General features: G+C 36.8%; 1 protein-coding gene across 4 annotated transcripts in view; it reads right to left on the reverse strand.

Moving 5' to 3' along the window:
* ryr1b (ryanodine receptor 1b (skeletal)) overlaps positions 1–18196 on the reverse strand; it is a 120329-nt gene that overhangs the window by 86155 nt on the left and 15978 nt on the right. For all 4 annotated transcript variants that reach the window (XM_079873971.1, XM_079873970.1, XM_079873969.1 and 1 more), the window contains exons 2-12: positions 9378–9497; positions 8540–8641; positions 4304–4378; positions 4141–4219; positions 3035–3147; positions 2853–2952; positions 2644–2740; positions 1967–2041; positions 1725–1881; positions 1225–1392; positions 1002–1123 (exon numbers count right to left, since the gene is read on the reverse strand). In XM_079873971.1, coding sequence (XP_079730097.1) covers positions 1002–1123; positions 1225–1392; positions 1725–1881; positions 1967–2041; positions 2644–2740; positions 2853–2952; positions 3035–3147; positions 4141–4219; positions 4304–4378; positions 8540–8641; positions 9378–9497 — 1208 coding nt within the window. The remainder of the gene's footprint in view (positions 1–1001; positions 1124–1224; positions 1393–1724; positions 1882–1966; positions 2042–2643; positions 2741–2852; positions 2953–3034; positions 3148–4140; positions 4220–4303; positions 4379–8539; positions 8642–9377; positions 9498–18196) is intronic.

An 18196-nucleotide genomic window follows, 5' to 3' on the forward strand; every position in this document is an offset into this window, starting at 1 on the left:
TTCCATTGGTGTTTGGTATGTTAGAATAGGACAATATTTGGCTGAGATACAACTATATGAAAATCTGGAATCTGAGGGTGCAAAAAAATCTAAACATTGAGAAAATCTCCTTTAAAGTTGTCCATTTATGTTCACGATTGTGCTGCATTCACTCACAAAAATAAATGTTTTATATATTTACGGTAGGAAATTTACAAAATATCTTCATGGAACATGATCTTTACTTAATATCCTAATGATTTTTGGCATAAAAGAAAAATCGATATGTTTAACCCATACAATGTATTGTTGGCTATTGCCACAAATATACCCGTGCGACATGTGACTGGTTTTGTGATCCAGGGTCACATATGTGAATTACCCGAGTCTGTGTGTTTCTCAACAGTGTTCAGCAGCAGCGTCTCTTCTAATAGCGAAACTGTGAGTTTATCTGCTTCAAGAACAGCGCAGTTACTACCTCGCTAGTGAGAAATGTCATGTAGCTTTTAAATTGCTAAACTATTTTACTGACAAAATAGTCAGAGCAGCGCTGATAACACGTTTCTGAGTGAGTGTGTGTCCGTGCTGTATGTGTGTGTGCGTTTAAGTGTGAGAGAGAGCGGGCGAAAGAGAGGATGTGCTGTTTGTACATAATAAAGTGTCATTTTGTGGCTAAAAACACGTAAATAATTGATCATTTTTTGTTCACTATGTTTATTTGCTTGGTCAGTGTCGTTGTGGGTTTTGATTCTTTTAATGGTGTAGGCTGTAAGGACCTTTAAAATAACTGAAATCATTTGGCGAAGTGATCTGGAACTGTAATGCGACCTGCCTTTAGCCGTGCGTTTCCCTGAAAATAATTGCACGCCTTAGAACGCTTGTCAACCAATCAGATTCAAGCATTCAACAGCCCCGTAGCATAAAAAAACTGAAAATACAATTTTACTCAATATTCAGTGTTACCGTATAATATACAGTATAAATTAATTATATGTCATTGTGTGTGTGAAGTACAGTCATACTTGATGAACTGTGTAAAAAGGCCCGTTGTGCTGTAGATCATACGAGCAGCCTGAGACTCTTCTGTTTGAGAGCGAGAGCAAGTCAGTGCATCATCCATATGGCCCTCTTGATGTAGTATGGCCTGAGAGAAAGAGAGGTAAGATCATAATAAATAGGTTGAAAGCCTTGACATCAGGTATATAAGTGGGTATCATGTGGTTTGTGGTTCAGCGAGCTTCATACCCTTCTCTTCATGGTTCCCAGACGAGCCGCCTTAGCATCTAGAGCAGCGTACGTGAGCCACAGCCCTGTGGAGTGATGCTGCATGAAACACATGGACTCGCCATACTTGATCTCAGGAACTCCCATTCCTTCCACATCTCGCTTCTTCTTCTCCCCCTCCACTTTCTCCTGTTCTCCGGGAATAAACACAACAGAGGAGAGTGGGAACAAACACGTAGACAGGAAGAGAAAAACAGAGAGAGAACAGAAATGCAATTAGTCAAGGCAAGACAAGTTTATTTATATAGCACATTTCATACACTATGGCAATTCAAAGTGCTTTGCATAGAAAGGAATAAAAATAATCACAAAATACAAGCAAGGAAAATTAAAACAGTTATTCAAAATGCTTTACATAGAAAGGAATTAAAATATCAGTGTCACAGGCTGTTCGTGACTTGAACAATTATAAAGTAAAACTGGCAAAATAGATATTTGTATTTAGATAAGTTCAAACGGACCTTTGATGCACGGAAACAGAAGGCAGACAGTTTAGTGTTCGCTTTCTCTGGATCCAGAACCATCAGACCCTTCTCCTCGTCCAGACACAGGTACCGACCCGTTGTGATGTGGCGTACGCGGAAGGCCTGACCCCACTTCATGTGGCTACCACTCCAACTGCAGAGAAATCACACACAAAGGTATAAGCCAAAAAATAGCAACATATATATCGTCACAGTTATGAGATGTGAGATGGTCTCACCCGATTCTCAGAGGCTCAAGTCTCCACAATGAACGGGCCTGACTACATACCGCCCCTCCTTCATATTGTGCAATCCTAGAGAGATTACAATCATGAGCACGTTAAGATTATCATCCTCACTTGTATTAAGCATTCATTCGGTGTGAAATACACAGTATGCAAAGGCTTGTCAATCATGAGCAGAGGTCATTTACATGGAACAGGAACAAAAACAGCCTGCTTAAATAATCAATTGTATATACAATTATATATATATATATATATATATATGTGCGTGTGAAAATTATGTTACAAATGATTTCTATTTCAATTGAATGCTATTCTTCTAACCTTTCTGTTCATCAAAGAATGCAAAAAAATAATAATCACGATTTCCACAAAAATATAAGAAATTATTGAGCACCAAATCAGCATATTAGTATGATTTCTGTAGGATCATGTGACACTGAAGACTAGAGGAATGACTGCTTTACCATCACAGAAATTAATTGACATGTTAAATGATAATAAAACAGAACACAATTATTTGATTTAATCATATTTCACAATATTGCTGTTTTTTCTGTATTTTTGATCAAATAAATCCAGCCTTGCTTGATGCTTTCAAAGACATTTCAAATCCCTTTTTCAGATTTCAAATTTTTGAATGTTAATATGTAAGTATATACTGTACTCACTTGCGCTGTTCCTCTCCCTGATCAGGCATTGAGATGGCCAGACACTCATCCATGTGACCATGAAACAGTCTTAAGACATGACCCCCAGTTAAGTATCCTGAAAAGGGTAAATACAAAGACAAGAACACGGTCATTTAAATTACCTTTACAAATTACAGATATTATATTTGATTTGATTGTGAGCTCTCTGTATCTTGCTGAACACTGACCCTCTGCCAGCTCACACCCCGAGCAGACTGGATTCATGTTCCACAAGGTCTGCATAAAGGAGGCGTCTACCATCAGATCCCCGCTGGCGTATGACAGATGCTGCAAAAGATATCACAGATACCAGCTGTCAACTTGCATAGAGAATCATGTTTGATATTTATACAGCTCTAGAAAGTCTTACCAGGTATCTCTCTGATGACACACTAACCAGGATCAGGTCGTCTCCTACTCGGACCTTCTCACCCTCTGACCTCTGTTTGGATGCAGGATGAATGGTCCACCAACATGCTTCCCCTGAACATACAGAGACACAAAGAATCTGTGCAGTTAAAACAAATCTAACATACAGTACATATTACAAATACTGCTATAACACAAACAAATGCATACAAATATTACTGTCACAAGTCCTGATGGAGTTTTGGTTCCTTGCCACTGTTGCCTTGCTTAGTTGGGGACATTTAATATTCAATAATATTATTGATCTGCCTTACTTAAAGGAACACGCCACCCAAGTAGCAGTGCTTCGCCTTCTGAGAATATAGTTCCCAGTATGTATACGGTTAGAAGACGGCTGTGTCTCATGTGACCTTGTTATTTGTATACAAATCACAATGTAAATAGGAAAATGTAGGCGTTATTTTGTCACTTATCGGGAGCAGTATGCTAGCTGGAGCCATTTACCTCCAGTCTTTGTGCTAAGCTAGGCTAGCGGTGGGTTAGCAGACAGGGTTACGGCACGCACAGAGATGAGAAGGGTATGTATGGACTTATCTAACTCTGGGGGATACGCTGAATAAGCTAAAGTCACAAAAAGTCAGCGTGTTCCTGGTGGACAATGATGCAATTTTCTTCTAGAAACAAACTTTGTTGTATTATTTTCATGTTATCACTGTGAAGCTGCTTTGATACAATCTGTATTGTAAAAAGCGCTATATAAATAAAGGTGACTTGACTTGACTTGACAAGTGTAACAATAGATAACAAGACAAAATCACTGTTTTATTATAAATTACACATCATGAAGTTGTAATTTATCCTTGAATTTAATAATAATAATTATTTTTAGTAGTAGTAGCAATTGTTCAGCTCAGGAAAAGAAATGCAACCAGAGAAAAAAAAATGTTTTGGTAGACTTTAAATGTATTTTATTTTTTAAATACAGTAAAAAGGAACAGATTTAAATCTGTGTCGCCAACAGCCCTTATAAGTCAACATGAGAACAACCCATTGCTCTTGACCAACAGTGGGGATTCAAATCAAGAGTCAAGAGTCCGTCGTGTGTACCTGTAGAGTCCTCCTGCAGGCCCACATCAAAGGCCAGCTTGTCTGTGAGTGAACGGGACGTCGTCAGGCAGCTGAGATACTGCGATTCAGGGTAACAAAATGAGCGTCATCACGTTAAACATCATAAATGGTGAAAAAGAGCTGTCATGCTGTCATAGCTCACCATGCTGGAGTGGTAGTGTCTCAGGAGGATGGCATGACCATACAGCAGCGTCCGGTGTCCCCCTCCCTGAGATGACTGAGATTGAGGAACAAAAGAGAACATGAAGTTAACACAACTTCTTTGTACTCATAAATAGTGCTGTGAGGATCAGACAAGTCGATTGACCCTGTGTTGGATGGTATATGGCAACATTTTACATAGGAAACTGAAGAGATCCACCGTTTTCACATGGAGACAACAGAGAGACAAAAGTAGAGGAACATTGAAAACAAAAAGAGTGTTATGAAAAAGTACCAATGATTTCTTCACATCCGTTCACAATCTACCATGGTTACAGTACCATGGGGAGAGCATACATAAGTACAGAAACAACCAATGAAGAGAAGAGTCAAAGGTCACACCAAACCAGGTGGATTCACATTCAGTCGCCATGAGGACAACAAACACTTACCTTTTCTCAACATCCAGTAAGGTTTAAAAGCAAGAGAACACGATTATTGTTGCTATTAGTGAGTTTTGGCTACCATCTCATAGTATTTATGAGAATGAATACATAAGCAAGAGAGAGAGAGAGAGAGAGAAAGCACACCCCAGCAGACCCTAAACAGATCGTTCTCCCAAATAAAGAAAAATCTAATCAACTTTAATGTATTACATAAGGTTGGTAATGTTGCTCCAAATTTTTTTATAATGTACTTCTAGCTCTTTGTCATGAAAGGTCCAACTTTATGATAACTCTTTTGAGTCCCTTTTGAAGCTTAAAGGGATACAATTAGGATAAAATTAGTAATTACTCGTAATTAGTCAGTAATTACTCGCCCTCATGTCGTTCCAAACCCGTAAGACTTTCGTTCATCTTCAGAACACAAATGAAGATCTTTTAGATGAAATCTGAGAGCTTTCTGTCCCTCCATTGACAGCTACGCAACTACCACTTTGACTCTTCAGAAAGATCATGAAGACATCGTAAATCTAATCCATATTGAACGGTTTAGTCCAAATTTTTTAAAGAGACTCGATCGCTTTACATGATGAACAGATTGAATTTAGGCTTTTATTTGCATATAAACATTCATCAACTCACACATCAGTTGTGGTAAACGGAAGCTCAAGTATGTTCGCTTGACATGCGAGAACCAATGAGGTTCATTCTCATGTTACGCAGCATGTTTGAGCTTCAGCAAGGACCAATGAGGTTAATTTGTGTGTTACGAAGTAAATTTGGACTAAACCACTCAATTCATATGGATTAATTTTACAATTTTGGGTAAACTTACCCTTTAAAAGCTCCAGTTACCATAATTGCACAGAAAAAGCAAACCAGTTAGGTTTATACTAAATGTGCTAAACGTTCTCTGACCGTTCAAAACCTACAGGTTTTCAAAATGCTTTAAAAACTTTTTTCTTTGTTATACGTACGTCAATAACGTTTTATCATTCTTCAAACATTATAAGAATATTACTTTTAAATGTTCTCTGAATGCTCTAAAAACAAGTAGTACAATTTTTAGATGAACTAAAACGTTTCAGAACGAACATCTATCTATCTATCTATCTATCTATCTATCTATCTATCTATCTGTATGTCTATCTATCTGTATGACTATCTATCTATCTATCTGTATGTCTATCTATCTATCTACCTATCTATCTATCTATCTATCTATCTATCTATCAGTCTGTCTGTCTGTCTGTCTGTCTGTCTGTCTGTCAGTCACACGCCAGGGGCAAGGCATGTGTATTTGAAATCTGCAGTCTTTCATTTTGGCCAGAACTGTGTGTTAGTGCTGTGGGCTGTAGACTAAAGATCATATCCTAGGATCATAGGATTCAGAGGCACTGAGCTCATCTTACACTGGAATGCTCTCTCTCTCTTTCTTGCTCTCTTTCTTACAAATGTACACACGTATACACACGGACTAGGTGTCATTTGAAATGCCATTTGAAGAGCAAAATGGGATTTCAACTCCAACCAAACCAGACAAAGTGAGGAACAGGTGACAGCGGTCAATGGTCAGACAGAAGTAAAGGTTTAGGAGAGAAGAGGAGCTACAGCATTATTTCATCCACACCGGACACTGAGTAGGAGATTTAGGAACAGAGGAGAGGAAGGGTGCTGAGGTTTGAGGGAATAAGAATACGATGAGACATGAGACATACCCATTTATCCAAATCGACTGCCTATAGTTGGCAGGAAAAGGAGATGAAGGGTCAGAAGAGAGACAAAAAGTACATGAAACATTAAGTTACACTAACAAATCTGCCCTCGAATGCCAGAAATACCTCTATTAAACTGTTTTGATGACCTCATGCACTCAAAATATTAAAAAAACAGAGATGGATTAAAAATTAAGAGCAGTAAAATACAACTCTTATTGGCTGGTTTAGATAAAACGAAAGAAAGAGTAATGATGAAACGGGTTGGCATGAGGACAAGCAGAGCATTTGGGGGCACACCTTAAATCGACCTGCAACGCAATTATTCACATTTAAAGCTTTTAAGCGCTGAAAAAAGTTGTGTGAAGCACTTGAAAGTTCCTGAAAAGTTCTGGAATTTCACTCTCAAAAGGTTGTACGAACCCTGAAATGAATATCGACTATTTCTGCCACAATACCATGGTTACAGTTACACTATTATTAATATTCTAATTAAGAAGAGGATGGGATTTGTTTTTTTTTCTAAAATTTTAGTTAATGTTATCATATTCTACTAAAACTTACTGACTTCGCTCACACAGGCTATAACTATTTCCCAAAAGATTTTGGACAATTTTTGTACTTTTCGGGGGATTTAAAAAAAAAAAATGTTTAGTGTTAATCACACTAGTGTGATTTAATGTCAAACCAGGAAGTTTGTTTTGAAGTGCTTTTATCTTGTACAAAATGTCACAATGTCACACTTGGGGCCCTATTTTAACGATCTGAAACGCAAGTATCAAACGCGAAACGCAAGTAACTTTGTGGACGGATCTCGGTTGCTATTATACCGGCGGGATAAATGACTCTTGCGCCCGACGCAAATCTAAAATGTGTTGGTCTGAAGTAGCTTCATTACTCATAGGTGTGGTTTGGGCGTAACGTGAAATAAACCAATCAGAGCATCATCTCACATTCCCTTTAAGAGCAGGCACGCTTGTTCCATGGCGGATTGCTATTATAACGGCGGATTTGCCAGGAGCGGTTCACAGCCGAGGAGACCGACGTTCTCGTCAGGACCGTAAAACACAGAGAAGTGACATTGTATGGGGACGGGAGAAACCCACCCAAATTAGTTTCGGTTAAACAGGCGTATAATATAAGCTAGATTTATGCCTATTTTTTCACATCTTCATGGACACCACAATGATTTCCCTTGTGTGGAATATTTTTCCTTGTAATTTTGTATGGTTTGCAAAAATGTCAACTGCTGCGTCTGTGTAGATGAGAGAAGCAAAGTGTATGGCGTTGTGCACACGCTACATTATGGCCAAGCATGCGCCCTTAAAATAGCATATGAACACGCCACTGAAAACACACCACTGACTTTAGACTAGGTTTTTCCTGGTCAGTGGTGGAATTGTTTTCTGGAACTGCAAAATAGCACCAGGGAACGTTTGCGCCAGAACACGCCTCCTCTTTTCGCTGAACCGCCCCCCGGGAGCGCAAGTTCATTCCCAAATTTACCGACGTGTGTCTGTGGAGGGAAAAGTCCGCTGTGCGTCGGGTACAAAATAGGAATGATACAAATGTACAAACGGTGTACAAAGTCAATTGCGCTGGGTGCAAGATAGGGCCCTTGGTGTTACGAGTCAAAAATGACCGGCCTACAAAAGAATAGCTTATAAATCTCTCGTTAAGCTATATTAACACCAAATATTAGATTCTTTTATGTTAAATTCTTCAGCACCCCTCTCCCTGTCTCTGTCTTTCTTATCACTAGTTTACCACTTCTTTAAATTTCAAAACCACATTTTAAGTGTAAATTTTCTTTATTAGCTCTACAGGCTACATTAGCAAAAATTTAGCAATAATGATCTTTTTTTATTTTTCCTTTCCTTTTTTTTAAACCATTTTTAAATGGTAAAAAACCAAACATGTTTTGTTAATCATAATGTAATTTTAGTAATATTTCAACAACCCATTTTTTTTTTTCAATTATCCCTGTATTTTCTCATCATTCCTTCTCTTTTAGGCCCTCTCTGCTCTCCCCCTCTCCATCCTTCTCTCTCTCTCTCACTCCTTTGTGCAGACTCTCACCTCGTTCATCTCCACGGTGTTGGCCAGCATCTCCTGCAGGGCTCGCACCGACAGCGACTGCTCAAGGACAAAGGCACAGATTGCCAGATCAGGCGGCACATTCTGCAGACGGAGACGAAGAAACACACAAAAGTTTAGCCTCATCCACGATTAATGGCTTTGAAAATAGCAAAAAAAAAAAGGTTATTTATTTGGCATTATGACATGCCAATTTATGGGATTTTTATAAACAATGTTTAGTTATGAAAAATGTTGATTGCTGCAGTTTAAACAGCAAAATAAATGAGTTTGTGTGAGTGTTTTCATTTAAATTCCTTATTACAAATATTCCTTATTACAAATATACAGTATACCAAACAGATTTGTATTAAATATTACATTTTAAATGCATTTTAATGTATTAATATTTTCATTTTATTATATATATAAAATATATACAGTATTGCCTAATCTGTTTGTATACTGTAATAAAATAAATAAAATACTGTAATACAATTTTTTATAATTTAAGATTAAATAATATTAATGTAATACATTTAATATAAAAAGTATTGAGTATTATTTGCCTGACAAAAATAACTGTAGTGATCTAGGAAAAATGTGTTTTGTAATCTGTTTTGTAATGAGGAATTAAAATGCATATAAATATTTAATAATAATAAAAAATTAAGAGTTAAAATATAGTGAGCATACAGTAATTATAAGTAACCACTATTCTACTTTATTAGTTTTTTTTTTATTATTATTATTTACCTGACAAAAATATATGGATATTTGTGACGAGGAGTGGCATTCCTGCTCAGAATATCAACACCTGACGGCTTTTTGCCGACCGTACCTGGGCATTTGACGTGGTCTCTAGAAAGCACAGGCGGTTCCCGAAACCCTCACAGGAAAGGCATAGTTTGATCTGCTCCTTCAGGACAGTCGCGGTGCACTGGAGCACAACTTGATCTTCCTGTGAGTCAGAGCGGGTCGTGAGAGAGGAAGACATAAACACAAGGAATTAGTGTGAGGATGAACAGAGCCAGGTGGCAATGGTGACAATCACTCGTGACAATGGAGTGCAATAAATACCTATTCAGAGTTAGATGTGCAAATATGTTGAATGATAACACACTGATTAGTGAGACACAAACACACACACACATACACACAAGGGCATGTAAATAGAGTAATAAACACAGCCGCTTCCAAACACTCTCCACCTGTCACGTAACATTCCCAGCTGTTCCCTTCACTGACTCATGATGAGCTCGCGCTCCCTTCTCCTCTCTCTCTAACCTCCTTTTCTCCATCATTTGTTCTCCATCTTTCTCTCCATTTCCTATTTCACTGTGTCCAAGCCTGTCTTTTTCTCCCGCAACAGCACTTTTGTCAACACTCAAACCTCACAAATGATCTTCTTCCTTCCTATACAATATATTTTAAGAGTCTTTTTTTTGTTAGGCACATTCTGTCCCACAATCCCCTGCACGGAGGAAACGGGGTCAGTCTATCCTCTGTCAAGTGTAGGGCACAGATGCTTTAAAAAGCTCCAGGTGTAAGATGAAGAAGATTCAGTATAAGGCTGGTATTAAAGCCTTCATGACTTATATGGTCAATAATACAGACTTACTTTTTAAATCCCATATGATGTTTCATATGATGTTAAAGAGATCATATTGACAACGACTTTCATAGGAGGTTAAAGGTCACATTTAGTTTTTTATTGTACCAGGTAATCATCATGGGGCAGGATAACCCGGTTTAATATCTTGAGTTTGTTGTTGGAAGTAGGAAGTGTGTGTGTAACAGAGAGAGAAAGAGAGAGTACAACCCTGATACTAACAGGTAAATGCATTTTTAATGTAGCAAAACTCTGGGTGACTCACATTCCTGGACCATATTCAGAACCCAGAGACAAAAGCAACCATCCAAAAAGGCTGATATCGTGTGTATAAGGTGGCCAGCATCACAGGGCTTTCACACACTCAAACATCTATGGGCAAACTCTCCAATTTACCTAAACTGCATGTCTTTGGATTGTGGGGGACGCCAGAGCGCTCAAAGGAAACCCGAGCACACATGGAGAGAACATGCAAACTTGTGCAAACATGTTCAGAGAGTCATCCTGGCTCAGCTCGGGACCTTCTTGCTTTGAGGCAACTGAGACACCGTGCCACCCAAATGTATATTGCCTTCATTTGATAACTGATATGCTATTTTGTCTAAATACATTGTAATAAATCACTAAAAAACACTAAAACCAATCATCTTGAACTGTACAAGTGAATTTAGGTATTGCAACATTATAATGGATGAATAAAAAAATATTTTCACTCTTCATTCTGACCCTCTGTCTGAAATAATCCGTTTTTAATGCTCGGCTCCTTTAAGGCTGGTCAGTAAATCACTGTTATGATTGGCTAACGTCATTGCACAGGAAACAGTGTTTTGAAAACATTATCCAAATAAAATGGCCATGAAATGATTAACTTCTGGTTTGTGATGCAGCTGCTGTCAGATCCAATACAGTTGCTGCTTCATCTTATAAGAACAAAAGTTTCTTTGCGAACTCTCCATTACACTGTGCCTCATTTACTAAACTAAATGCTCAAGAGACACAAGCCAGCTGTTTAAACTGGACATGTCAAAGCAAACGTTCTTACACTCTATCATTTGTCCTGTTGTCGACAGACTCAAGCGTGTGGAGTGTGTCAGAAACTGAACACACCGTGACGTTCACATTCAGTGTAGGCAAATGCCAAACGTTAAGCGACTGAACGCCAGTGGGCGGGGCCTATGGTGTGATGATGTATAATTATTCATCAATGTCTTGCTCTGGAGGCGGTCATATGCAAATGTATTTACCCACGTTACATCACAGATCCTGCAATATCAAAACAAGCTGTTTTTGGAGCTTGATTAAATAAATGCTTGCAGGATGTTTTAATGGTACAAAGACCTCTTATATGTCAAAAGATCAAGGTCAATTTGATTTCTTATGTCATGACCCCTTAAAATACATACTATAGTGACCTCTACCAATGTAACAACTTTACCAATATACAGTATTGAGCATCCCCATAAGTATGATGCTGCTTTTGAGAAAGACTAAAATCATACACAAATCTTTTATGAATGAACAAGAACCATTAATAATGTCTGTACTGAGCACTAAAGTATTCTGAGACTTTGCTGTGTGATACGCCGGCCTCATGGTAAGCTGCTGTGCTGAGCCTCATGATCTTAGCTCATCCCTGTATAAATAGGCTGGGATCTGACAGATGCAGAACACTTTACACCACAGGACCCCAACAATCAGCGCTAATGTGTTGCTTAAATGCTTCAGCGCTCATGCAGATTACAGTGAACAAAGAGTGTGGGAGGAACTTGGATGAACACCGAACCAAAAACCTGGGACTTATCAACATGTCAGACTTATTTCGGCCTCTTCAGACAGGTGTAAAATTACAGCCAAACCATACTTAGGTCTAGAGTCACAGCAAGACAACCTTAAATACTCTTAGGGAATTATTTTAAAGAAGTGGGCAGAGATATACTGTAACTGTGTAACAATAAATATCTTCACAGTGGGCGTCCCTCAATAATAATTTAGCATCCACACCAACAGATGAACATTCTGTTCATTCACATAAAGAAAAAACAATCCCATTCGCAAAAACATTTAAAAAACAAGGAACAATTTTATATACAGTATGCAAATACAGGCTCCATTTTGTTGTGACACAAAAAATAATGAATACATTTGTACACTCACATAGTTATTCCATTTCTAATAATATATTTAAAAATTTTTTTTTTATTTATTAAAATAATACAAAATAATCAACATTATTATATTTCCATCTAGAATTATTCATCCTTGCATCAAAATTAGAATTTCAAATATCAATAGCAAAAAAAAGAATATCAATTGTATATCTAGCATGCAATAAAATACTACTATTAATAATAAAATATAGATAATGGCTTTCACAACAACAAACACGCTGATACTTGCATTAGATGGCTGTTCACCTATTTTTATGCACATTTTGGGATATTGTATAAAAAACGCTTGATGGAAACGCCAAGATGTGCGTAAATGCAAATTTAAAAAAATGAATCGCTCAATTGAGGTGGATAAATATTTTATCCAGTAAGAGGACATGCACATAAACTATGATGAAAACACATTAATCGGATAAATCCCTCGATGCACAACAAAACACTCACATGACTTTGCTTCCAACAGTGGATGTGATTGGATAACTCACCAGCGGACCAATCAAATGTTGGTTTGATCATTCAGAAATGCCTAAGAAACACCAGCATCTCAACACAAAAGAACGTGAAGTTTATTGTGTTTGGTCTGACGCTCTGAGGTGCAAGTCATGATGTAGGAAAACAGAGCCAGAGTTTCTTCCCTGATTGCAGCAACTTCCATTTTTAATACAGATATTTTGCACCAGTTTCCCAGGAAGTGTTGAATTTGTTCTCTTGAACACAAGAGATGGAAATCCACAAGTTTGGATGGAAACATAGCTTATGTATACTGTATCTGTCCCTATTCAAATAAATAAATAAATATTGAGTGCAGTGGTCCTCAGTTGCAACCCACCAGTTGAGTTTAATAGACTGTGAGCTGACATAAATGAGCAAACTGTGTTTACAGACGTGCTGTGGCACCTGTGGGTGTCAAAGAGAACGAGAGGCGCAGGTGTTTGATCACCACTGGTGTCACAAAGGTCTCAGTGGGGTCAGGAGAAGCTGGGGGGTGTTACTGGATGAGAACAAAGTTGTGCAAGACCACGGTAGCCAAATGATTCGAAGCGGTTACTTATTGATGTGTTTTCCCATTATACCGGTGTATATCATCTCCCTTCAGGAACACTGCACTCAACATTGACATTCTCATTAAAATGATATGTTGTGTAGCAATTCAACAATAGGAACAGAAATACGAGACCAGTGAACATAGTACAAGGCAGTCTCACCAGGATTGCACAGAACATCTAAGATTGATGCAGCCCAAAATGACTGAAACTGGAGTGGCTTTCTCAAAATTTGTTATGTCATTAGTGACATTTTGCAATTAAAACTTTTCAATAATTATAAAATCATGCAGTTATTTCCAGTGACAGTGGAGTTCAATTACCTATAAATATTTAAATGCATGATAAGTAATATATACATTCAGCATATACCTGTATTACTGGCCAAATTTTTGAATAATTGTGATTTTTTTAATGTTTTTGAAAGAAGTTTCTAATGCTCAAGGCTACATTTTGAAACACAACACTTTTGAATGGTGTCAGTTTCATAAAAAATATATAAAAAATAAGAAGAAGTAATGCTTCTTGAGCAGCAAATCAGCATATTAAAATGATTTCTGAAATGTGACACAAAAACTGGAGTAATGATGATGAAAATTCAGCTTTGAATCACTATATATATATATATATATATATATATATATATATATATATAAACAATATATATAATATTATTTAATGTTTACTTATTAGTATGTTTACTATGAAATAATACAGTTGTTCAAAAATTCACAATATTAATACCGTTTTTACTGTTCTTAATTAAAGAGACTTATTTCAAAAACACTAAATAAATCTTACCAACCCCATGTTTTTGAATGCTGGTGTATGTAAACAGATGTTTTGCATTGTAGTTTTTATTATACTGGACAACAGTTAGTTCTGCTCCTCTAATATTATTGTCCGAACAATATTAAGTATCAGTACTTGATCATCACTGGAACACTGTAGTAACCAATCAGCATCCAGGACTACAATCGGTTTTATAAACGAAACAAAAAAAAACCTAATTTTAATTTAGATTCGTTCATGTTGTGGCTGCAAAACTATGGCTTCACATTGACAGAGACTAGCCTTCATTATAAAGTGACACAAGAAACAAAATGCGCTGCAACAAACCTAAAAAACCACCGATCAAGCACGTATAAACATAATAATGCAACAACTTCAGGAGGGAAAGAGTAAATGCAGAGCGCTCCATCAAAACACACAACAGGGTTATTATTAGACTCGGTGTGGGGATTCCCCTTCTCCTCCAGTGTGCTGATCAAGACCTCTTCAAGCCAGATCCCCTCATTGTGACTCTGGCCTTCACTGAGCGCTGACACTGACAGATGGAGGGATGGTGTGGGTGGATTAACCGGAGTCGATAGGAAGGAGAAGGAGGGGCTGGTGCATTAAAGACTTTCCCTTTTAAAATGCCTTTGTCTGTCCCGACTAACCTGGACCATAAAGGCACATCACTCTTTACACGCGGGACCCCCTGCAACGGTTTCCCAATACAAAATGTCACTTCCTCTATAGGTGGGCAGCCTGTAGTCATGCAGGCACTCTGGTGTTTATTGCTTTCCTGTCGGAAGTTGCTCATAATACATATAGAGTCCTGCAACGATCATAAAGATTCCATTCGACAAAACAGTTAACTTGACACTGTTCATCACTCACACTAACAAAACAATTAATTTTCATAGAAAATGTCCCTGCATTGAGCAGCCAATGGCAGTCAACTTAGACGAAATGGGATAACCTTTCAGAGGCGAGAATGTGCTTGATTCGTGTTTTTACGTATAACTCAATATGCAATATCCATATGCAGAATTATCACACTAATAATAAACTAAATGCTGTGAAAATCATCTGCTAATGTCTATTGCAGATATAGATATTCATACACACTAGGTTGCAGATGCAGCGAACTCGCTCTCATGGTCTATGGCGGACGGCTTATATATAGCAGTCCATAGAACAGACACTAATGAGGCATCTATGTTTATATATATATATATATATATATATATATATATATATATATATGGCAAGGATGGTGTATTTTTGTAGGCCAAAAGCTGGAAAGAGAATTTTAGCACTTCCATTTCCATTGTCCCGAATTCAATGGGTTTTTCAATGGCTCAAACTTTCAGGGAAAATGTTTGTTTTTTTAAATAAAGAGTTGTGGGAAGCTTAGTTGAAGCCATGCAACTATGGTGTGGCTTTTTTTCTAATAGTGATTGTATTTTGGATTCAATTTGTGAAGATTATCATGATGAACAAAACGTGTAAGGATTATAAACTTTTGTTAGTCACAGACCCTATTGTCCGCAATAATCCAAAAGCCAATGGAAAAATCTTATTGTGTTTTTGTCGAGGGTGATGCAGGCCTACAAAAATACATCATCCCCGTAGCGCTCTATGAACCCCCCCGATGACGTCATTCAGTAGTCATTAAAGGCATAGTTTATGCAAAAAAAAAAGTATTCTGTCATAATTTAATCACCCTCATGCAGATATTCACATTGACTAACACTGACTTCATTGTTTCGACAAAAACACTACCATTTGAGACCTTTTTGAGATATTTTGCAACCAAAACTTATCAATAATTATGTAATTAATGACAGTAGGAGTACAATTACCTGTAAATATTTTAGTGCTGTCAAATCGATTAATCGCGATTAATGACATCTAACATAAAATTATATATCATTATGTGTGTACGTGTGTAATATATCATTACATACGTATATATACATATATACATATATATACATATATATATATATATACATAAACATATACACACACATATTATATAATTACAAACTTTTGTGTTAGATGTGATTAATCGCAATTAATCAGTTTGACAGGACTATGAGTTAACAGTAATTAAGCAAACATTATGTTCAAATATATATATATATATATATATATATACTGTATATATATGTGTGTGTGTGTGTGTGTATTCTGTAGGACATAGACATAATATCATAGTCCAAAACAATCTTTAAAGAGACTATAGTTTGTCCAGTTTAGTTTTTTTGGGGGAAACCTGAGTGAAAAGAGTTGTTATTTCTACCATTCTTTCTTTCTTTTTTTAGCAAGTAAACCAAAATCCAATGATATCCTGAACGGAAAAAGAGGACAAGCAACAAGAAATGTGTTTGCTGGCTCCGTGCAGCACCTACTAACTCTTCATTCCAACAGCTCCAGAAATAAGACAGCTTTCAAGAGTGGCATATATTTTCTAGCATCAGAGGAACGTGTGCGCATGATATCACTTACCATGAAGACAGGACCACAGCAGGTGAAGAGAACGACAAAACGGTTGTCAGTGTCCTACTTCACTGCTTTTTAACGACTGGCAGCATTTTGACAGCTACATACGCACTAGAAACAAGCAAGCTGACAGAAATGATCTGCAAATGAGCCACTGTACGAAGATTTTTAATATCTGTATTCATAGGTAGACTGTCTTCAAAGAGGAAAATGAGCAGATATACAAAGTAGTAGCATACAGTTGCCTCAAAAAGTATTTGGACACTTAAAAATGTAATAGTAAAATATCAAACCAAATGGCATCTATAAATATTTTTTTCTACTGAGTAATTTCACTTTTTACTGCTATTACTTTCAACCGACTGATGTCGAGGTGATCTTTACTGGATGTATAAAAAGACCTTTAAAGATCCACTAACATTTGTCAACAGAAAGAAGCTAAATACTTTGTGTTCAGCCATATTAGGATAGTTATTGTTTCTCATAGGGATGTACGGTATTTGAATACAAAATGTCTGTGTTTTTCTCCCACCACTCGCCTAAAAATCCCCGGCCGAATTATATGTTTTTTCGATGAAAACCAAGATTGTGTGGTGATTTAATTGCTGATCTCTCAGTTTACAAGAAGAGATCAATTCAAAACTCTCTGTTTAAATCCTTTTTGACCACTGTTGAGCACCGTACGACAACTGTTACAATTCATGGTAATTTGCATTTTAAAGACAATTTTTTATTGAAATGCTGGAGAGTATTTACAAAGAACAATATTTCATCATTGCTGTTAAGAACAAAAAGGAGAAAGAGAGGAAAAGCATAAAATGTGTCAATGTTATGGCAGCAACAGGTATGCAATACAATTTTAAAATATGTATTATGTACAATTATATAGATTAGGAATATAAACCAAGCAGCGTTATGTTGACCTCGTGTAAATACGAGGATGCATTAACTTATTTCTGCTAATTTCCACATTTTTAAAATGACATACTGTACATCATTTTGAGAGATAATCTGATAATCATTTTGATCCATCTGAGTTTTATCACTGAGGTGCCATTCAAATGTATTTTTACAGACGTCCACATGAGAAACAATTACCGTCCGGATAGGGCTTTCATTTTGAACAGCATAAATACTTTTCATTTTTTAAGCATCTTTCTTTAAAATAAATGCCATTTGGTTTGATGTTTCATCACATTCAGTGGCATACTGGTCACATTCATACATTTTAAACTATGACTTCAGTGTCCAAATATTTTATGAGGCCACTCTGGTTATTACTCTACCTGACAAGAAACTTAAGAGTCTCTCTCAAACGCCCACACTTACAAATGCACCTTTTTCATGCTTTAATATTTATATATATATATATATATATATATATATATATATATATATATATATATATATATATATATATATATATATATATATATATATATATATATATATATATTTCGGCGTAAACACATTAACTTCACTTGAAACAGTACTGCAGTCCTCTTGGCCCTAAACATGTTTTGCTGATACCTTCCAATTTCATCCATCTTTACTCTCTCTC

The sequence above is a fragment of the Squalius cephalus genome (genome assembly GCF_949319135.1).
Source record: "Squalius cephalus genome assembly, chromosome: 6".
In the NCBI taxonomy this organism is placed as follows: domain Eukaryota; kingdom Metazoa; phylum Chordata; class Actinopteri; order Cypriniformes; family Leuciscidae; genus Squalius; species Squalius cephalus.